General features: G+C 37.7%; 1 protein-coding gene and 1 long non-coding RNA gene across 2 annotated transcripts; both read left to right on the top strand.

Moving 5' to 3' along the window:
• Positions 1–7,930: 7,930 nt before the first annotated feature.
• LOC149247815 (pentatricopeptide repeat-containing protein At2g13600-like) lies at positions 7,931–14,978 on the top strand. Its single transcript, XM_089445778.1, has 3 exons — positions 7,931–9,619; positions 14,270–14,498; positions 14,592–14,978. Exons 1-3 carry the CDS (start codon positions 8,268–8,270, stop codon positions 14,976–14,978), a joined length of 1,968 nt encoding a protein of 655 aa, XP_089301904.1. The 5' UTR covers positions 7,931–8,267.
• A 543-nt stretch (positions 14,979–15,521) lies between these two features.
• On the top strand, positions 15,522–17,530 carry LOC149247814 (uncharacterized). Its single transcript, XR_016266638.1, has 3 exons — positions 15,522–15,937; positions 16,055–16,119; positions 16,230–17,530. It is a non-coding gene; the product is annotated as an uncharacterized LOC149247814 (long non-coding RNA).
• The last annotated feature ends 3,467 nt before the right edge of the window (positions 17,531–20,997 follow it).

Below are 20,997 nucleotides of genomic sequence, written 5' to 3'. Positions count from 1 at the left end.
TTCTCTGCTCCTAACTTACTTACTTCTCTCTCTGTCAGTTCATGGCTTTAAAGCCAATCTGCTTTCTGACTGTTCATTTCCGCTTCCCACCTTTCCAGTTCCTCTGCCTCTATTAGTTCGAATCCCTCTATTCTGCGTAATCAATCACTGTATAACGCCTCACAGAGAGGTGGCCACCTATTTCATAACGGATGAGTGTCAGTTCTCTTGGACATGGCCATTTATTCCGTTAACTCCAAGAATGCCCGTGAAACACGACCTTCTACCAACGCATCGTCCATATCGGGCTTCAAATCCTATACAACTCTGCCTATTAACCTCGTCAAATTCGGTCATCCATCGGAATGGGTCTCCGCCATTGATCTAGAGCCTCCAAATCCTACAATCATCGTCCATATCGGGCAGATAAGTAAAATGATGTTTACCCGTCTGATGTGAGCGATTTTCTCTCTCTTCTGTGGACGCGTGGCAACCATTGAATGACATCAGGTAGGACGCAGTTGAAATCGCTTACCGCTCGAAGCCCTTTCGATATTTTCCCGGTTTTTGTGGAATCCCGCTTCTAACGGAATCAGAGCGATATCTGTTGCATTTTATGATTTTTCGGGTTTGGGTGCTTGTGGCCTTTCCTTCTTTGAGGGGTTTGCCCTGCGATATGCGATTAGCAACTTGTCACTCATCGCATATCAGAAACTACCCCCATTTCTTGAAATGTCCTCTAGATTTGCTTAATTTGCGATAGCGCGTGTTACCATGGGCCAATGGTCTACGCGCTTGACCGACGATCCTTGTTGCTCCGTGATGATCACAAATTGCAACTATTACGAGGCTATCTCCAATAAGCTTGATCTTTATAAGACTTTTAATTCTTGGCATGATCTTTAAAGAGTTCATGAAAACTTAGAGAGTGTTCTAAGATCCAATTTGGATCACCCATAAATATACTAAAATATTTAGTTGGATGTATAAAAAAATGGACATTTTTTTTCTACAGTTTAGGTGATATTTGTCATTCAATTTAGGTGAAACATCATAACTTTGGACTATTTGTGCAACTGTGAATATCATCATAGTTATCTCAATATTTAAAATTGTACAAAGAAAATTTATAGTCAATATTATGCTAAAAATGGTGAACAAATAACTCTTACGCATGTAATCATATTTATAATCTTCTCATGAATTTATTAATGATTTTGAAAATATGTAACTTGAGTTTAGGAAAAAAAATCATGTTATCCAAGCGTACCATCAAGAACTATTTGAAAAATGACAAAAAAAGAAGAAGAGAACACCACAAAAAAATTATATTGAGAAATTCAAAAGTACAAACATCTGATCACTTTTTCTTTTTAAATTATGTTAGAAACATATCAACATACATCTTTCATTTGTAACGATACAATTTAAATTAAAAAAAAAAACAAATAATTATAAATATTTAAACAAATACTATACAAATATTATAAATTTCATATTAAAATCAAAAGTGAGAAGGAAGAACATACAAAAATTTCTTTGCAACATGGAGGCGCCTAGAAGAACATGGAGGACAGGTGGTTTGCAACTAAGCACACCCAGCGTGTCTGTTGGGAAGCCCCATATGTTTTTCAGCTGCATACATCCATCTATTTGCAACTCCAAACATACATACATATAATTGAAGAAATATACTTATATGTGGATCATGATTCTCATTTACTAAAGATTTTGAATCCTTTTGAGAAAATCTCTTGATAATAATAGCCATTAGATACACTTTTACACAACAAATTTCAATTTCCCTGCGATTCTTATTGGCACAATGTTTTTAATATGTCCTCGTAAACCTGAAGAAACCTTAACTTCTTCATTGGATTCAGAGGAGGGAGAGAAAAGTATGGACACTCTTTCCAGCGGAGCCATGTGGTAATTGATAACTTCGCGTTATTCAGAATGTGTCCCATGAGAGGACCTTCAGTACCAACAAGCAACTACTATGATTATTTTTTAATTTAGAAGTCGGAGAACCCACAGTAATAACCATTTTTCATCAACGTTTCAAATCCCAACAGGGATCCATCATCAAGACATTCTTGAATGATGATAATAGAGGAGCTTAATGAGGGCATTAAATAGTTTATAATAGTAAGAAGTGGGAAGATATGTCCGTTGTTTTTAATCATTATTATTATTATTTTTAAGAATTTTAAATTAATTTTAAGAATTTTAAGGTTTATAACAAGTATTTATTATTTGAGTTAATATTCAATATATATTCATAATAATATAATAATTATTATTATTATTTTTAAAGTATTTAGTGTATTAATATTAAATATTATTTACTATTAAATATTTAAATAATAAATAAAAATAATAATAATAATAATAATGTTAATGTATCAATAATGATTAATAACTAATAAATAATAGTAATAATAAATAATGATAATTAATAATAATGTTTAATGTTACTGTATTAATAATATTAATAATTAATGATAATATTAATGTATTAATAATAAATGATAATTAATAATAAATAATAATAATACTAATGTTAATGTATGAATAATAATGGATGATTAATAACTAATAATTGATAATTAATAACTAATAGTTAATAATAATATTAATGTATTAATAACTGATGATTAATAGCTAATAGTTAATAATAGTATTAATGTATTAATAATTGATGATTAATAACTAATAATAAATGAAAATATTAATGTTAATGTACTAATAATAATTGATAATTAATAATAATATTAATGTCAATGTATTAATAATAATTATTAATAATTAATAGCTAATAAGTATTAATATATAATAATTATTAATTATTAACTAATAAATATTAATAATATTAATGTTAAAGTATTAATAATAATTAATAATTAATAATAAATAAAACTAATGTATTAATAATAATAATTAATAATTAATAATAATATTAGTGTTCTATTTCATATCTAATAGAGAAGCAACTAACTACTAATTGCTAGAAAAGGAAAGAGAAATATACCTGCTGAGCTCTATGCCTGAGATGTACTGGTGCTTTTAATTTCTCTTATTAAGGGAAGCTAGCTACCACTAATCTCAATACCATTATCCCTGTTGAGATTATGTGGATGTTTGATAATTTCAAGAGCTTCTATGATCTTCCGCCTGTGATGTTTATCTTCACGTGCGATAATTGAAGCGTTTTCCAAGCAGACATGGTGCTTGGTTTTTGAGGAATGCTCTGCAAGGGCTGAAGTTCGAGACCTTTCATTCCTAATGTCTGCTCCATGTTCCTTGAGTCTAATTTGCAAGGATCGACCTGTTTCACCAATGTAACTACTTCCACATGAGCAATCTATTTTATAGACTCCCCTAAGCTGATGTCTATTAATATTATCCTTGACAGACCTCATACCTTGCCTAACAGTTCCAGGTGCTGAGAATTGCGTGAAAAATGGTTATTACTGTGGGTTCTTCGGCTTCTAAATTAAAAGATATAAACCACAGAGGTCTCAAATCCAGTGCTATGATTATTGTCGTGCCTACTGGGATTAATAGTTCATTGGCAACAAGTTATGGCGGTTCACGTCAATTTTAGGATGCGTGGACGTTCGAGAGGACCCACATCGATATCGATGTTGTCATTTCCAATCGAGCCGTATTTCTTTGTAGGTTTTGTATTTTTTGGTCAAATAATGCCCTCCCCCTACCAATGACAAACTCCCCAGTTAGCCCTTACCTACTCCACAGAGAGGCAACGTCTTTACCAGTCGAATTCTGTAGTGTCAAGGCCTCAGATAACATCTTTTGCATCATGCTCATCTTCCATGTAGACAAAAGAAAAACCTGGTTGCATGTCCCTAGGGATATATTAAAATCTTTAAAGACATAATATTTCCACATCAAAATTGTAATATTTGAAAATATTAATTTGATGTAGTTTTATTATAAATTTTGTTATCATACCATGTAAACAACATCATTAAATCTAATATTGATATTATAATATTAATATGAATAGAATATAATTAAATTTAATAACTTTGGATTAATGCAATATTAAATTTAACATAATATTAAATTTGTTATATTGTAATATATATTAATATATCATGATATATATTAACTCTAGATATATATATGGAGGGAAGAAAAACACAGAGTGATAGAGGTGGAGAGATAGGGGGAGTGACAAGGGAGAGGAGCAGATACAATAAAGGAGAGGTAAGAGGAAGAATGGAGAGAGAGAAAGAGAAGTGTGTGTGAGAGAGAGAGAGAGAAGGGTAATAGAGAGAGAGGGGGACACACAAATATGGAGGGGGGAGAGAGGGGGAGCTAGATAGTGACAAGGTTGGAGGGAAGAGAGAGAGAGATAGAGAGAGGAGGGAGATAGATAGTGACAAGGTTGGAGGGTAGAGAGAGAGAGAGATGGGGGGAGAGAGAGGGAGGTAGGAGAGAAAGGGAGAGAGGGGAAGGACCAAAGAGGACTTGAGAGAGAGGAGGAGAGAGGGAGGATAGAGAGATGGAATTGAAGGGAAGAGAGGGAGCGAAGAAGATAGACATAGAGAGAGAAAAGTGGAGCGAGAGAGGGGGGTGACAATAGAGAGATGAAGGGAGAGTGTGTATGTTTTGAGGTGAGATAGAGAGACAAAGAAGGAGAGATGGAAGGAAGGAGGGAGAGAAAGAGAGAGGAGAGAAGGAGGGAGATAGTGACAGAGTTGGAGGGTGAAGAGAGAGGGGGCAGAGATAGAGTGAGTTGGAGAGAAAGGGACAAAGAGGAAGGAAGAGAGAGAGGAGAGAGGGAGTTGGAGGGGGAGAGAGAGGCAAGTAAGAAGAAAGGCATATAAAGAGTAAGGTGGAGAGAGAGAGAGAGAGGGAGTGATAAGGCAAAGAGAGAGAGAGAGAGAGGAGAGGAGGGGGGAAGATAAATAGAAGGGGGAGAGAGGAAGATAATAGAAGGGGGAGAGAGGGAGAGGAAGAGGGAGGGAGAGAAGATAAATAGAAGGGGGAGAGAGAGAGAGGAAGAGCGAGGGAGAGATAAGTAGATTTGGAGAAAGAGTGTGTATTCTTTGGGGGTGATGTAGGGAGAGAAATGAGAGGCAGAGGGAGATAGAGATATAGATGGAAGGTGAAGAGCGGGAAGAAGAGAGAGGTAGAGAGAGGGTGGGAGGGACATATAGATAGATATATATGGAGAGAGAGAGTGTGTGTGTTTGGTGGGGGGGGGCGAGTGAGATAGAGAGACAAACTAGGAGGGATGAAGGGAGATATAGATATAAATGGAGGGGGGAAAGAAAGAAGAAGATTTATTGCACAAGATGCATTGATTTTAGTGTAGATGATGATTTATAATCCTATTTGATTGCTTGCACTAGATGGATTGATTTCAGTGTAGATGTTGATTTCTAATCCTATTTGATTGTTTGCACTAGATGGATTGATTCCAGTGTAGATGTTTATTTCTAATTCTATTTGATTTCTTACTCTAGATGCATTGATTTCAGTGTAGATGGTGATTTCTAATCCTATTTGATTTCTTGCACTAGATGCATTGGTTCCGGTGTAGATGCTGATTTCTAATTATATTTGATTTCTTACACTAGATGCATTGATTTCAGTGTAGATGTTGATTTATAATCTTATTTGATTGCTTGCATTAGACACATGAATTTCAGTGTAGATGTTGTTTTCTAATCCTATTTGATTGCTCACATTAGATGGATTGGATGTTGTTAATCTTGAGACCATAAATTATTAAAAATATTTTTCAAGATTAGATGGAGGGGAGAGAGAGGGAAGAATATTTCTTGCACTAGATGCATTTATTTTTTCAAGATTAGATGGAGGGGAGAGAGAGGGAAGAATATTTCTTGCACTAGATGCATTGATTTCAGTGTAGATGATGATTTCTTAGAATTCTATTCAATTGTTTGCACCGGATGCATTGATTTCAGTGTAGATGTTGATTTCTAATCCTATTTGATTACTTTCTCTAAATGCGTTGGTTTCAGTGTAGATGTTGATTTTTAATCCTATTTGATTTCTTGCACTAGATGCATTTATTTTAGTGTAGATTTGGATTTCTAATCCTATTTGATTGCTTTCATTGGATACTTTGATTTCAATATAGATGTTGATTTCTAATCTCATTTGATTGCTTGTATTAGATGAATTGATTTCAGTGTAGATGTTATTTTGTAATCTTATTTGATTGCTCGCATTAGATGTTAATTTTGACCTTGTAGATTATTAAGAAAAAATATTTTCAAGATATATTTAGTAATACCTAAAAGGACACTATTAAGAATTAATTAGTTGTCAAAAGTTGCTATACCTAGAATTAAAGTGAAATAGATGTGCAAAATCAATCCTCCTCCAAAATGCAAATTAATCCTTGACAAGATCATCTCCCTTCTACATCACCAACTAATTACTAATAATTCAAAATAATTCTAGCCACTCATTAAAAAAGAAAAACAAAAATACATAATCTATTGACTTTGCTGAATAGACTATAGATAAAAGTCATCAAATTATTCTTGAAGGAAATAAATTATTTCAAACATTAGAAAAGAAAAAAATTATTTCGAGAGAAATTTTGACACAATAAATTATTAAAACTACTCTTCAAGATATATTTAGTAATATCTCGAGGGACATTAATTGTCAAAAGTTGTGATACCTTAAATCAAATGAAATAGATGTGCAATATCAATCCTCTTGCAAACTATTGACAAGATTGTCTCCCTTCTTCATCACCAACTAATTACTAATAAACAATTACATACATATAAAAATATAACACAACAGCTGTAACATTCAAAAACATTATTATCCAAATCCAAACACATAAACACACAAACCACTAAAAGCGTTCAAACACAGTGGTACAAACCATTCAAGGCAAACAACACAAACTAAATTAAAAAAGAGAATGATATGGTCATGCCAAGCAAAGAAAATATAATGTAAATTTTGAAGTTAATCTCAAACATATACATAATAATGATAATCTAAAAATGTGACTTTTTTGCCCTCAATTGGAACCAACATAGATCCATCAAACACTAGATCTATCATGTGCCGAGATGGATCAAATCCTTCGAGGTGCAAACCTTTCCTCAAATTCTACATTCCAAAAAGAAGGTTTGCATAGAGAGATTTGATCCCTCTTAACGTATGATAGATCCAACGTTAGATGGATCTAAGCTGATGCTTATAGATCACCTGGTAAGACTTCGAAAAAATGTTCATAGATTCCTTCCCCTGTCTATTTGTCTTTGTGGCCGGATGCGAGGATCAACCACAAATATGCTTTAGAGTTGCCTACAAAAAATCTCAAAATTGCAAGCAGAATAAAATAAATGCACTGACCATCAACAACGTCGAGTCCATCTATGAGGAAATAGGAATTACCAACTCCTAAGAACTGTGGATGGACTAGTTGCAATTCAAAGTAAAGCTCCAACGAAACTTTCCTTACAAGTTACAATCCTCCATTGATCTAACACTGCCACTATTATGACTGCTATCAATGCGACATCCTCCATTACGATGTTGAATGGGCACTATACATAATTTATGCTTTCTTTAATGATGCAACAACTTTCTGCCCCCAGCGTACCCTAGAGTTTATAGGTCAATCAGAAAACAATGCAAGTTGCAACCTAGGCGTGAAAGGCGTGAATAAGAGAACAATATACGTTGCAACCAAACCCTAAGGTAATAAATAACCGGAATTTTCCTAAATGTCTGGCGACCAGAAACATTCATGAGACATTTTATAATATTATTCACAGTTTTTTTTTTAACATGTAGAAATACAATTTCTTTTTTTGACTCGTAAATTTTGCCAAGTACCGAGCACTTCTTGACGTGCTAGAGGGCTCTTGACTCGAGACGTGTTCAATTTTGAACACTACATGGGAGATGACACAATTCATTGACTTAAAAAACTTAGAGAGCAAGTTCAGATCACGTTGCCACGAGCATTGCATTGATCGGAAAGGAAGTAGTTTAAATCGGCAAAGGAATCTTAGAAGTGCTTGCTAAGGACTTTGCCAAACGAGTCTCCCAACACGGTTGGATTATGCATCAATTTCGTTAATCAATTACCGTGATCCTTTGTGATTGATTGGGTGTTTTCAATCTGTTTTTAAGCCATGGATTGATCAGCGACCCTGAAAATCCTCGGGCACTACCAGTATCTCCCTTTTTTTGAACTAACCCCTTTGGCTCAATGGGTTGCAAACTCCAGAAGCTTCCAAAGCCTTGTAACAATGCCAACGGCTTCTGTGAGATCACTCTTTAAGCAGGGCCTGTTAAAGCAGGCGCTCCACAATCTGCAACACATGGACAAGGGAAACATTTGTCCAGACTCCTATACGTATGCTTGTCTCCTGCAAGGCTGCGTTAACATAAAAACCATGCCAGAAGGCAAACTAGTCCATGCCCATATCATTCTTACAGGAATTGAGATTGATCTCTACTTAGGAAACCAGCTTGTGACCACATATGCCAAATGCGGGAGACTGGCAGATGCTCGTCGGGTTTTGGACAAACTGACTTGGCGAAATGAAGTGTCATGGACTGCCATGATTGCAGCTTATGCCAAGCACGGATATGGAATAGAGGCATTCAGACTGTTCTCCCAAATGCAACGAGCGTGCACTCTACCGGATAACTTTACCTTCACTACCGTCCTGTCAACATGTGCCAAGATGGGAGCTCTGCAACAGGGTAAGGAGATTCATGCAAACACAATTACGAGTGGATTTCAATATGATGTCTGCGTTGGCAGCTCACTTGTAGATGTGTATGTCAAATGCGGTAGTATTGAGGATGCACGTAGAGTGTTTGACAAAATGCCTGAGAGAAACGTGGTGACCTGGACTTCAATGATTGCTGGATATGCAATGTCAGAACCCATTGATGAGGCCCTGAGTCTCTTTCAGAAAATGCCTGAAAGGAATGTGGTATCATGGACTGCCATGGTTGTTGCCTATGCGAAGAATGCACGTCTTGACGAGGCCTGGAAGCTGTTCACAGAAATGCCTGAGCGGAATGTGATATCATGGAATGCAATGGTTGCAGGATATGCACAGAATGGGTTTCTTGATGAGGCCTTAAAGCTGTTTGAGAGAATGCCTGAAAGAAATGTGATTTCCTGGAATGCTATGATTGCAGGATATGAACAGATTGGGCATTTTGCTGAGGCTGTGAAGCTCTTCAAACAAATGCTGTTGACAGGTTTAAAGCCCGATCCTGATACCTTTGCTAGTGTTTTACCTGCATGTGCGCAGTTAGCGATTCTCGTACTCGGTAAGGAAGCCCATGAAGACATAATTAGAAGTGGGTTTCAGCCTGATGCCTTTGTTGGGAGCGCTCTCATTGACATGTATGCCAAATGTGGGAGCATAGAAGATGCGCGCAAGATGTTTGATAAAATGCCCAAGCTAGATGTGGTTTCATGGACTGCCATGATTGTAGGATATGCCATGCACGGGGTTGGTGAGGAGGCATTCCTACTCTTTGAAAAGATGCAATGCTTTGGCATGAAACCAAACAATGTTACTTTCATTGGAGTTCTATCTGCATGCTGCCATGCGGGCCTAGTGGATGATGGTTGGCAGTACTTTCTGTTGAAATAATGGCAGAGATTTTAGGAAGAATAGCAAGAAAAGGGAGAAGACCAAGAAAAGATAAAACTGAATTTCTATCTGTTTTATTCCAGAATGAATTTCCTCTACATGGCATTCGATATATTCATGTGAATAGCTACCGTTACATACATAACTAAATTACTCGTTACAAAAACTGTTTAACTACATTTACCCAAAAAACCGTTGTCAAACTAACAAACTCCACCTTGACAACAATTTTCCCATTCATCATCTCTCCTGCAAGCCAAGAGAAGCTAAACACCACCGCAACTTCTCTACTGTAACTGGCTTTGTGAATATGTCTGCACAATTTTCTCGTGTATGGACCTTTTTAAGAGCTACTTTGCCACCATCGATCACATGTCTCAGAAAATGATATCTCACATCAATGTGCTTGGTTCTGCTGTGATAGGCAGGGTTTGTGGCCAAGTGAATAGCACTTTGACTGTCACAAAGTACACTCACTTTCTCCTGCGTTCTTCCAATTTCATCGAGCAAACCCTTTAACCAGATTGCTTCTTTACTGGCATCTGAAGCAGCTATATATTCAGCTTCGGTAGTGGACAATGCAACCGTGTCTTGAAGCTTTGACATCCAACTAATTGCTCCACCTGCAAGAGTAAAGACGTAACCTGTAGTAGATCTTCTTTTGTCCAAATCACCTGCATAGTCAGCATCTACATATCCGCAGACTGATCCTTCACTACCATTAAAGATGATGCAATGATCTCTTGTGCCTCTTAGATATCAAAGCACCCATTTCACTGCTTGCCAATGTTCTTTACCTGGATTTGCCATGAACCTGCTGACAACTCCAACTGCATGTGAAATTGCAGGTCTTGTAGATACCATCGCATACATTAAGTTGCCTACCGCATTTGCATATGGTACATGAGACATATACTGCTTTTCTTCATCAGCTCTAGGACTCAAAACCGAAGAAAGCTTAAAATGGGAAGCTAGAGGAACATTAACAGGTTTCACATTATTCATAGAGAACTTTTCAAGTACCTTCTCCACATACTTCTGCTGTGATAACCAAAGCTTACCATTTTTCCTGTCTGTGTGTATCTCCATGCCCAAGATATGTTTTGCTACTCCAAGATCCTTCATATCAAACGCCCTAGAGAGTTGAGCCTTTAACCTGTTGATCTCTTCCATGCTTTTGCTTGCAATAAGCATATCGTTAACATACAAAGCTAAGATAATGAATATGCGATTGAAACTTTTGAAGTACACACAATGATCATACTCACTTCTTATAAAGTTCTGGCTCACCATGACGGAATCAAACTTCTTGTACCATTGTCTGGGAGACTGCCTCAGACCATACAATGATTTCCTGAGCTTGCAAACTAATCTTCTGCTGCGACCTCGTACAAAACCTTCTGGTTGTTCCATATATATCTCTTCGTTCAAATCACCATGTAGAAAAGCTGTTTTAACATCTAACTGTTCTAACTCAAGATTAAGCAACGCAGTTAGTGCCAACACAGTACGTATAGAAACAAGTTTTACAACTGGAGAAAAAATCTCATGAAAGTCTATACCTTCAACCTGAGAATACCCTTTTGCTACCAGTCTCGCCTTATATCTTTCGATACTACCATCAACTTTCCGTTTCAGCTTGAAGACCCATTTACATCCAACAACACTTCTCCCTTCAGGAAGCTCTACAAGATCCCAGGTATTGTTCTTGGCTAAGGAGTCCATTTCTTCTTCCATAGCTTTTTTCCATTTCTCGCTATCTGTATCATCTATCGCTTCCTGATAACAAGACGGTTCCCCATCTTCAGTAACCAAAGCAAAAGATGAAGCAGAATCTTCATACCTTTTGGGAGTTTTCCTTTCCCTTGTTGACCTTCTCAGAGTGACTGGTTGCTGAACTGGTTTAGAAACTTGCACTGGTTCAGAAGCTTCAACGGCTTCCTTTGTGTCTTCAACACCTTTGTCTCCAGAAGTCGCTCCTTCCTTTCGACTGTCACCGAAAGATCTAGCCTCCAACTGAACTCGTTGACACGGCGATACCTGTTCCTGTTCAACTCTTTCAACATTTGATTTTAACAAAGAGGATTCATCAAATGTTACATCTCTACTAATGACTATCTTCCACAATGTAGGATCCCACAACCTATATCCTTTCACTGCATAGTCATACCCAACAAAGACATAACATTTCGACTTTGGATCTAACTTTGAATGCTGATTTTTCGGAATAAGAGAATAAGCATCACAGCCAAATATCCTCAAATGAGAATAGTCACAAGACTGACCTGTCCAGACTTCTTCAGGAATTTTACAATCAATTGCTGCTGAAGGTGATCTGTTAACTAAATAACAAGCAGTAGATACTGCTTCTGCCCACAGCTCCTTTTGCAAGTTAGCATTGCTGATCATGCTTCTGGCTCTTTCCATAAGAGTCCGATTCATACGCTCAGCAACACCATTTTGCTGAGGAGTATAGACAGCAGTTTTGTGTCTAACAATGCCCTCATCCTTACAGTATTGTTCAAACTCAACAGAAGTGAACTCACCACCATTGTCAGTTCTTAGACATTTAATAGATTTGCCTGTTCTTTTCTCTACCATTACTTTAAATTGTTTAAAGACATTGAATACATCAGCTTTCCTTTTTAGCATATAGACCCAAACTCTACGAGAGTAATCATCAACGAACGTTAAAAAATACAAAGCACCTCCATATGACATAACAGGGGAAGGCCCCCACAGATCAGAATGAATGTAGTCTAACACATCTTTACTATTATGATTGCCAACTTTAAATCTCTGTTTACACTGTTTCCCATACACACAATGTTTACAGAAATCTAAATTCAAGGATTTCAGACCGGGAAGAGATTTACGTTTCATCAGTATGTGAAGACCTTTCTCGCTCATATGACCCAACCGTTGATGCCACAGACGAGTACCTGCTTCTTCCTTTTCTGACACAACCGCTGCTTCACCGACCTGAGTACTTCCTTTTAACCTGTAAAGATTCCCGACCTTCTCTGCCTTCATAACCACAAGGGCACCTTTGAAGACTTTCAAGACGCCATCCTGACCTGTAAACTTATAACCATCTGAATCCAACACTCCCAAAGAGATTAAATTTTTCTTCAAATTAGGTACATGTCTAACACTAGTTAATGTTCTAACTGTGTTATCATACATCTTAATCCTGATATCTCCCATCCCAACAGTCTGACATGACATATTGTTACCCATAAACACAAAACTACCGTTTACATTTTCATACGAAGTAAACCAATTTCTATGTGGGCACATATGATGCGAAGCACCAGAGTCTAACAGCCAGCTATCAAAACTCTGAGAGACATTACATTCAGGTGAAGTTTCATCTATCATACACAATTCATCAGCAGATAAAACTTCGTCTACAATACCTGAATCAGCCTGATTCGCTTCGTTCTTCAGGTTTTCAGATTCCTTCCGTTTCCAACAGTGCTTCTTCAAGTGTCCAACTTTACCGCAGTTCCAACATTTTGCCTTACACTTTTCGCCCTTCGATTTCGACCTGGAAGACCCCCTTGGTTTGTCTCCTCTTTCCTTTGAGCGTCCTCTAGCGACCATGGCTTCTGATGTAGTTGTATCAGTGCTGGATTTCCTTCGTACTTCTTCAGACAGAAGAGCTCCCACGACTGATTCAAACTTCAAAGAATCAGCAGAGATGAAGCTGATTGAGGTTACGAAGTGATCCCATGATTCAGGCAGAGAACACAGAAAGGTTATGGCTTTATCTTCTTCCTGTATTTTGACTTCCATATCTGTTAATTGACAAATTAGTGTATTAAAAACATTCAAATGTTCTGCAAGGCTTGAACCTTGTTTCATTCGAAGACTGTATAATTGTCGTTTCAGATAAATTCTGTTGGTTAATGATTTTGTCATATAAAGGTTTTCAAGTTTTTCCCACAAACCTGACGCTGTAGTCTCTTCAACGATGTTGAAGAGAACTTCATCCGCTAGACATAACCGGATGGTACTGAGAGCTCGGGCATCCAAGTCCTCCCAGTCTGAAGTAGTCATGGTTGTAGGTTTCTTAGTAACCCCATCCAATGCCTTGTGCAACCCTTGTTGCACAAGCAGATCCTTAACCTTCAGTTTCCAAAGAGCAAAATTGCTCTTTCCGGTGAATTTCTCCACCTCGAATCTTGCATTCGACATCTTGGCCATTTTCCCTCCTTCCTAGGATTTCAGGCTTTAAAAAAAAATAACTTCCCCAATTCAAACAGAAAGACAAGTTTCAAATCCTTTGATTTCTTGCAAACCCTTTTGTTTTTCTAGTTTCACAACATTCGTGCAAATCCCTTGCAAACTTGTTCTTCTACAATATTTAAAAAAAACAACAACACCCTTTTCAATCTCTGCGGTCTGAAAAAAAATCTGAACAACCTTTGCTGCTATCTTTAAAGAATTTCTGCAAACCCTTCCCTTTTTTTTTCAATATTTTATAAAAACAACAACTTTTCAATCTTCAGCTTTTGTTTTTTTTTTTTTTTTTTTTTTAAATTCTGCTAGAAAAAAAAAAAGTCTGGAAACTCCGATCAATACCCGGATTTCACGCTCTGTCACAAATCCTCTGCATAAAGTTGCAGGCCCTCACGCAGGTCTTGGACTTTCTGCAAGAACACGCCGTCCACTCCACGAGTTCAAATCAATCACGCCGTCCAAGGGATTCTTCAAGCGATTCTGCTACCGTCCACAGGGATTCTTCAAGCCAAATCACGCCGTCCTCAGGGATCAAGCGATTCTGCTACAGCGTTACCGTCCACAGGGATTCTTCAAGCCAAGAACACGCCGTCCACGGGTTCAATTCTTCACGCCGTCCACAGCACAGACTCCAGATGCCGTCCACAGCAGAATTCTTCAAGCGATTAGCGTTAATTTAACCTTCATTTGATCTTCAAATCACAACAGCGTCAGACTCCAGCCGTCCACGGGTTCAAATCAGTCCACAGCAGAAAATTTGATCTTCAAATCACAACAGCGTCAGACTCCAGCCGTCCACGGGTTCAAATCAGTCCACAGCAGAATTACAGCGTTCTTCAAATCACGCCGTCCACAGACACGCCGTCCACAGGTTCAAATCACGGGTTTGATCACAGGTTCGCACAGCAGGGGTTTGTCCAGGCTCTGATACCACTTGCTGAAATAATGGCAGAGATTTTAGGAAGAATAGCAAGAAAAGGGAGAAGACCAAGAAAAGATAAAACTGAATTTGTATCTGTTTTATTCCAGAATGAATTTCCTCTACATGGCATTCGATATATTCATGTGAATAGCTACCGTTACATACATAACTAAATTACTCGTTACAAAACTGTTTAACTACATTTACCCAAAAAACCGTTGTCAAACTAACACTTTCATAGCATGAATCGAGATTATGGAATTACCCCTACATTGGAGCATTACTACTGCATGGTTGACCTTCTTGGCCGTGCTGGTCAACTTGATGAGGCACAAAGTTTTATTGGAAAAATGCCAGTTAAGTCCAATGTTGGCATATGGGTATCTCTGCTTGCTGCCTGTAGAGTCTATACAAATACGAAGTTAGGAGAACATGCAGCACAGAACCTTATAGAATTGGACCCTACGAATTCTGCACATTATGTGCTTCTGTCAAACATTTATGCAGCAGCCGGCAGATGGGAGGACATGGAAAAAGTGAGAAAAATGATGGAAGACAGGGGAGTGAGAAAGGTTACAGGATGCAGCTGGATTGAGGTCAACAACAAGGTTTATCCTTTCTTTGTCGGAGAACGATTGTGCCCAGAAACAGATAGAGTTTATGCAGAATTGGAGAGTTTGTATGGGTAGATGAAGAGGGTAGCGTATGAGCCGAAAGCGGACTTTGTGCTACACGTGGAAGAGCAGAGAGAACATATTCTCAGCTACCACAGTGAGTAGTTAACCATTGCCTTTGGGCTTTATCAATACGACTCTAGGAACACGGACACCTAGCTGCATAAAAACCTTTGAGTTTGTCTTGACTGCCACTTGGCGACCAAGTTCAGTTCTAAGCTTGCCGCACAAGAAATTATTAAGAGGGATACCAACCGTTTCTACCATTACCTGAAGGCAAGTGTTCTTGCAGGGACTATTGGTTACGCTAAGTGAAGAATATGTTGGTAACTAGGAACTATGTCTCTCGTTATGTTTCTGGTAAATTGCATGTCTTTTTATATAGTAAAATGACATCAGACCCGCACCTTAGCGAACCATTGCCCGGAATTACCCTGCTAAAAATAATGAAGTACATGGTAAGCTACATTTTCTTCATATAAACTCTAGGGATCACTAAATGCAGAAGTCAATATCTGATGGTTTTTATAATACATGAAAGGCTAACCTAATGCGTTTTCGTCTTCTTACTGCAGGCCAATTTCATTCAACTGCTTGAATGAAACGTAGGAGCTTGATCAACCATGTCAAGTATGGATATGTGAGCATTCTTCATTTCCAATAATTAATTAAGGTATTTTTTTTTTTAATTTTAATGATTGGATGTCAACCAATGAATGCTTACTTACATCTCTTGTTTTTGATGGCCAGAACTTTAATCTTGTGAGCACGACATAATAAGATACTGTCTGATGCCTATTTGAAACTGACATATTTCAAGGTTTCATAAATTAACAGTACAGGACTTCTACACAAGGCACGCTATGATGATATATTATGAGAATGTGCAAACTCATTGGCTATATCAATGAACAGATTTTGAGGTTAGTTCACAAAGGTTTAAACAAGATTCTTTCGATCATACGGTTCTCTTCTCAGGGGTTCTGCAAGTAGCTCTGCGTATTTTATTTTGAGAGATCATCACTATGATATGAAGGTAGAAAATTTGCAATTGATTCACTCAGATCATGATCCCCAAACATTGAGGCCAGGGACAAAGTTGGGGATTGGGGTACTACAATACATATCTCTTGTGTGCTGCTGGAAAAGCCCTAGGAGAACCATAAATGCTATAAAGACAATTAGGAAGATAATTACAAACCGAGATCCAATGAAAGAGGTAAATATTCTAGAAAAGAAGAAATCTGGGCACTGTGTATACTGGCACATCACTGTTCTTATAGGGAGATCCTCATAACTCGTTTAGGGTGACATGTGGGTTCTTCATACGTTATATTCATGTCTTGGCCATCTGAGGTCCCATCTGACATATTCGATGTATAACGTAGTCTGCGTATTGGAGAATATCTGGTGTTCCTCTGAATTAACAGATTTGGTAATTTGTAGTTTTAGTATTACGATCTTGGGAAGAGAATCTTCGCCATGGGATCACATAGATGAATTGTCGTACTTCGCTGGCATTATATTTATGCTTTCAGCATTACATTCCAACATTTCTTCTTGTCAATGTAGGTTGGTGCTTTATTAATCAATGATTGGATTCAGCTGCATTTGTTAGGAGGGAACGAGTTTTTATTTGATATGGCTTTTTATGATACATTTCACAAATATAATATTTGCAGAGAACTCTATTATTAAAATGTGAAAAATACGGTAGGTGAATTTAAGAATGCCAGACATTGCATTTGGCGTAACTATTGTTCCTACAAACGATTTACACACAAAGTATGGGTTCATGTCAAATACGTATGATACTTATCTATCCTATGCTTGAGCTTCGTATCATGTTGGCTAGGAAGGATTATTTCTGTCCCAAAATAATGGTGTAAGTGGCAATGATCTAAGAAAGAGACACTAAGGAGAATGTATTGAACAATATCAGCCTCATTCAATCCTCCAAAGGAAGGTCCTTTTTGCTAGCTTTCTCTCCTTTGTAAAAACAGCTTGCCACGTCTTTCAATGGTGAAAGCTTGTAAGTTCACAATGTGCATGCAATCAAGCTTGGAAATTTAAGGGAATTCCAACTAGATTTTGGCAATGCGATAACGTATTTCTTCTTCTTGTTGAATTCGTCACTCAAGATTGTTATTTATAGAGTTTCTTCAAGCTTTTATGGTGGCTGGCTCATTGAATGGAGGTGGTTGGTCTCTCACATTTGGAATGAACATGCTTGGAAATTTAAGGAAATTCCAACTAGATTTTGGCAATGTGATAATGTATTTCTTCTTCTTGTTGAATTCGTCACTCAAGATTGTTATTTATAGAGATTCTTCAAGCTTTTATGGTGGCTGGCTCATTGAATGGAGGTGGTTGGTCTCTCACATTTGGAATGAATGTGGTGGAGCCTTGGAGGCTCTAAATACCCTTTCTTTAAAAATTTCGTTGAACTCTTAATTTTCCCATTTGTAGTTAGTACCTGCCATAGCCACGATTTTCACTGTAGATTTGTCGTGTCTACATATCAATGTGACTCTCGAAGGGAGAGTCACGCAGATTACACTAGATCTGAATTGTGAGTTAGCATGACTAGGGAAAAAAACATTTTATAAAATTAATCCCCCGAGTTTTGAGATGTTGACTAATAGTCTTAGGTGTCCTTTATCTTGATGGATTGATGACATTTTCTGGCAATCATCTGTAACATTGTATGAGCAATTTTTCAATGATAATAGTTATCTCTTGACGTGTGAGATTAGGAGTAGATGTATAATAGAAATACATGATTGTTTTCTGCATGTATATTGCCTTTTAATGATATTGTGTGAGATTAGGAGTAGATGTATAATAGAAATACATCATTGTTTTCTGTATGTATATTGCCTATAATGATATTGTGTAAGAGAGAGGAGCTAAGGAGGGAAGTGTTGTAGATAATGGAGACTATGTAAATTAGGAGAGAGTCGATTCCTAGAGCTTTAGATTAGGAATTAGTTCCTGTTTCTTAGGCAGTTGTTCTAACTTCCCCACTTGTGTGAAAACTATATATTTCTTGATTGTAAGATGAAGATTGTAGAGCGTTCTGCCAGAGGCAGTCTCTAGGTGGAGCTCCTCACTGTGAGCTGCCCAGTTTATCAATAAAGTTGATTCTTCCGTTTTTAGCATGGTATCAGAGCTCTAGGGCTAGTGAGTCAAAGCTAGTATGCTTTGATCGCTGATTGAGTGGCTGGTGTGAAGAAATCCCTTGGTGGATGGTGTGAAGAAAGCCTCGCAAGGTGAGGAGGCGGAACGGTGACACGATTATTTTTTAATTCACAGTAATCATCGCTCTTCCTCAACGAAAAAGGGCGCTGATCATCGCAGATCTCAGAGACACGAGCACAATGATTACTCATTTCCTTACAGCGTTTCTGAGAATTGCGACAGATAATTGCGGATTTGGAATCAAGATCGTGATGATGACCTGTTGACTGTCGTCTAAGCCTGCTCGAAGGGTGTTGTTGCGTGGCGTTGATAGGTGTTGCTACGTAGCCGACCTGTTGGTGGATCCGCTGCAGAGGAAGAGAAGACCGTCAGGCTAAAGTGAAGGTGAGTTGCCCCTTTGAAGGCGAGCTGTTGCATCTCATCTGCATGAAGATGAGTTGGTGTTGAGATCTGTTGGAGAGAGATCAGACGCGCTGGTGTGGAGGTCAAAGCTGCTACGTGCATGCTACGAAAGGGTAGGCACAGTGGGAGCATGGAGTGGCCCATGTAATTAGCGACGGAGCCGTGCAGTGGGACTATCATTGGAAGGAGCCTGAGTGGGTGTCGATGCAGCGGAAGAGAGGTCCCTAGTGGCCACGCATTTGATCCCGTTCTGATCGACCCATATGCACAATTAATCAGGGGGAGCGTGTTCAAATCGTAGTGTTGATTGCCCGAAGGGCGTCCCTGGTGAGGGTGTTTGCTACCCGTTGCTGCGTGCTGCTCCAGGTGGAGGCTGAGGGTGGCCATTTACAGACGTTGTGTGCTGCTCCTAGAATCGCTAATATGCTTGATAGCAGCATTGATATCCTCCTCGGTTGGTGACAGTGGTGTTGGGAGGCCGAAAACAGGGTAAGGTTTCACTTTTATTTTCTTTTTAAAAAATCATTGGGGTTACAATATTTTTTTTAAAAGAATTCGTGGGTGCATATGAAATAAGGGAGTCTTTCATCCATTTTAAGGGAGTCTTGAGTCCATTTTAAAAAAACAAAGAAGAATTTTGTTTTTTTTGGGCATCCAGTTGGAGAAGTTGTTTTTTTTATTAAGAGAGAGCACCTAATTTTTTTTGAGATTGCTCTTCAAGTCCGGAGATAGATCCATCTTTTAAATCGTTGGAGGTCATTTTTTTTAGGGAGATCTGTCAAGATGGACAATCAGATGGCAGAGGCTAATCTGAATGAGAGAAATAAGCTCGACGGTTCCAATTACTCCAATTGGAAATTTAAGTTGTAGACCCTGTTGGAGGTGTGGGCAATTGCAACCAATGATGAATTGAAGCCGACCCCAGCTATAGGTGGAACAACAGCGACAATCCAGGATTGGGAAAAGAGGGAGAATAAGGCAAAGGTGATGCTCAAATTGTCTGTGAAAGATTGCATTATTCATCATATTCAAGATTGTAAATTCGCAGCAGACATCTGGACAACTCTCAAAGACTTGTACGAGATCAAGAACATAAATCACCTACTATTTCTAAAGAGCAAGATTCTCTCCATTAAAATGGAGGAGAATGAATCAGTAGCAGCATTCATCTCTCATATCAAGGAGCTTAAGAATAAGCTAGGCGACATTGGCGAAACAATATCAGACACTGATTTGGTCACGATTACCATGAATGGTATCACTGACGACTATCAGATGTTCATCATTGGTTGAATGCAAGAGAAAAAGCCCCCAAGTTTGAAGAATTGACAAGGATCATAATGCAGGAGGAGGAAAGGCGGATAACCCTGAAACCCAGAGCTCAGATCTTGCCCTAATGGAAAAGAAGAAGCCCTTAAGAGGAAATACAAATGCATCAAACAATGTAAACTTTAAAAAGGGAACTATAAACTCAAAACAGGAACTCTGGCAAAAAAACATCGAAAAAACATTAAAAACAGTGTTAAAAATGAAAAGTGTTGATGCTAGAATAACATCTTTTTTTTTCTTGGGTAAATTTTTAACATGTTTTAAAAATGGCGGTGAAAACCAAATTTTTGCACGAAAATTGTCCAAAAATCACCCTCAAAACGAAAAGTGTTTAATGTTGGGAAAACACTTTTTTTTTTCAAAAGTAAAATTTCAACTTTTCGAAATAATGGCATAAAATATTTTATCATGACTCCGAAAAACATTTAAATTTAAAAGAAATAATGAAAACATAAAATAAAATTAAATTAAAAATTAAAAAATTAAAACAATGAAAAGACACAAAACAAAAAAAAAGTTAAAAAAAAACCAAAACATAAATTAAAATATATACTTAAAAAAAAACAAATTAATGATAAGAATTAAA

This window comes from Pinus tabuliformis, chromosome 7, assembly GCF_031772625.1.
Source record: "Pinus tabuliformis cultivar Carrire ecotype Pingquan chromosome 7, CPIR1, whole genome shotgun sequence".
NCBI classification, from domain to species: Eukaryota; Viridiplantae; Streptophyta; class Pinopsida; order Pinales; family Pinaceae; genus Pinus; species Pinus tabuliformis.
Note: the sequence above shows the minus strand (reverse complement) of the source record. Positions and strands in the feature narration are given on the sequence as shown.

Excerpts from the sequence above, each read along its gene's own strand:
- LOC149247815 (XM_089445778.1), top strand. The coding sequence starts at position 8,268 with ATGCCAACGGCTTCTGTGAGATCACTCTTTAAGCAGGGCCTGTTAAAG. Across the intron at positions 9,620-14,269 it reads CTAGTGGATGATGGTTGGCA|GCCCTCACGCAGGTCTTGGA; the intron begins GTACTTTCTGTT and ends ATAAAGTTGCAG. Across the intron at positions 14,499-14,591 it reads CGGGTTCAATTCTTCACGCC|CGTCAGACTCCAGCCGTCCA; the intron begins GTCCACAGCACA and ends AAATCACAACAG.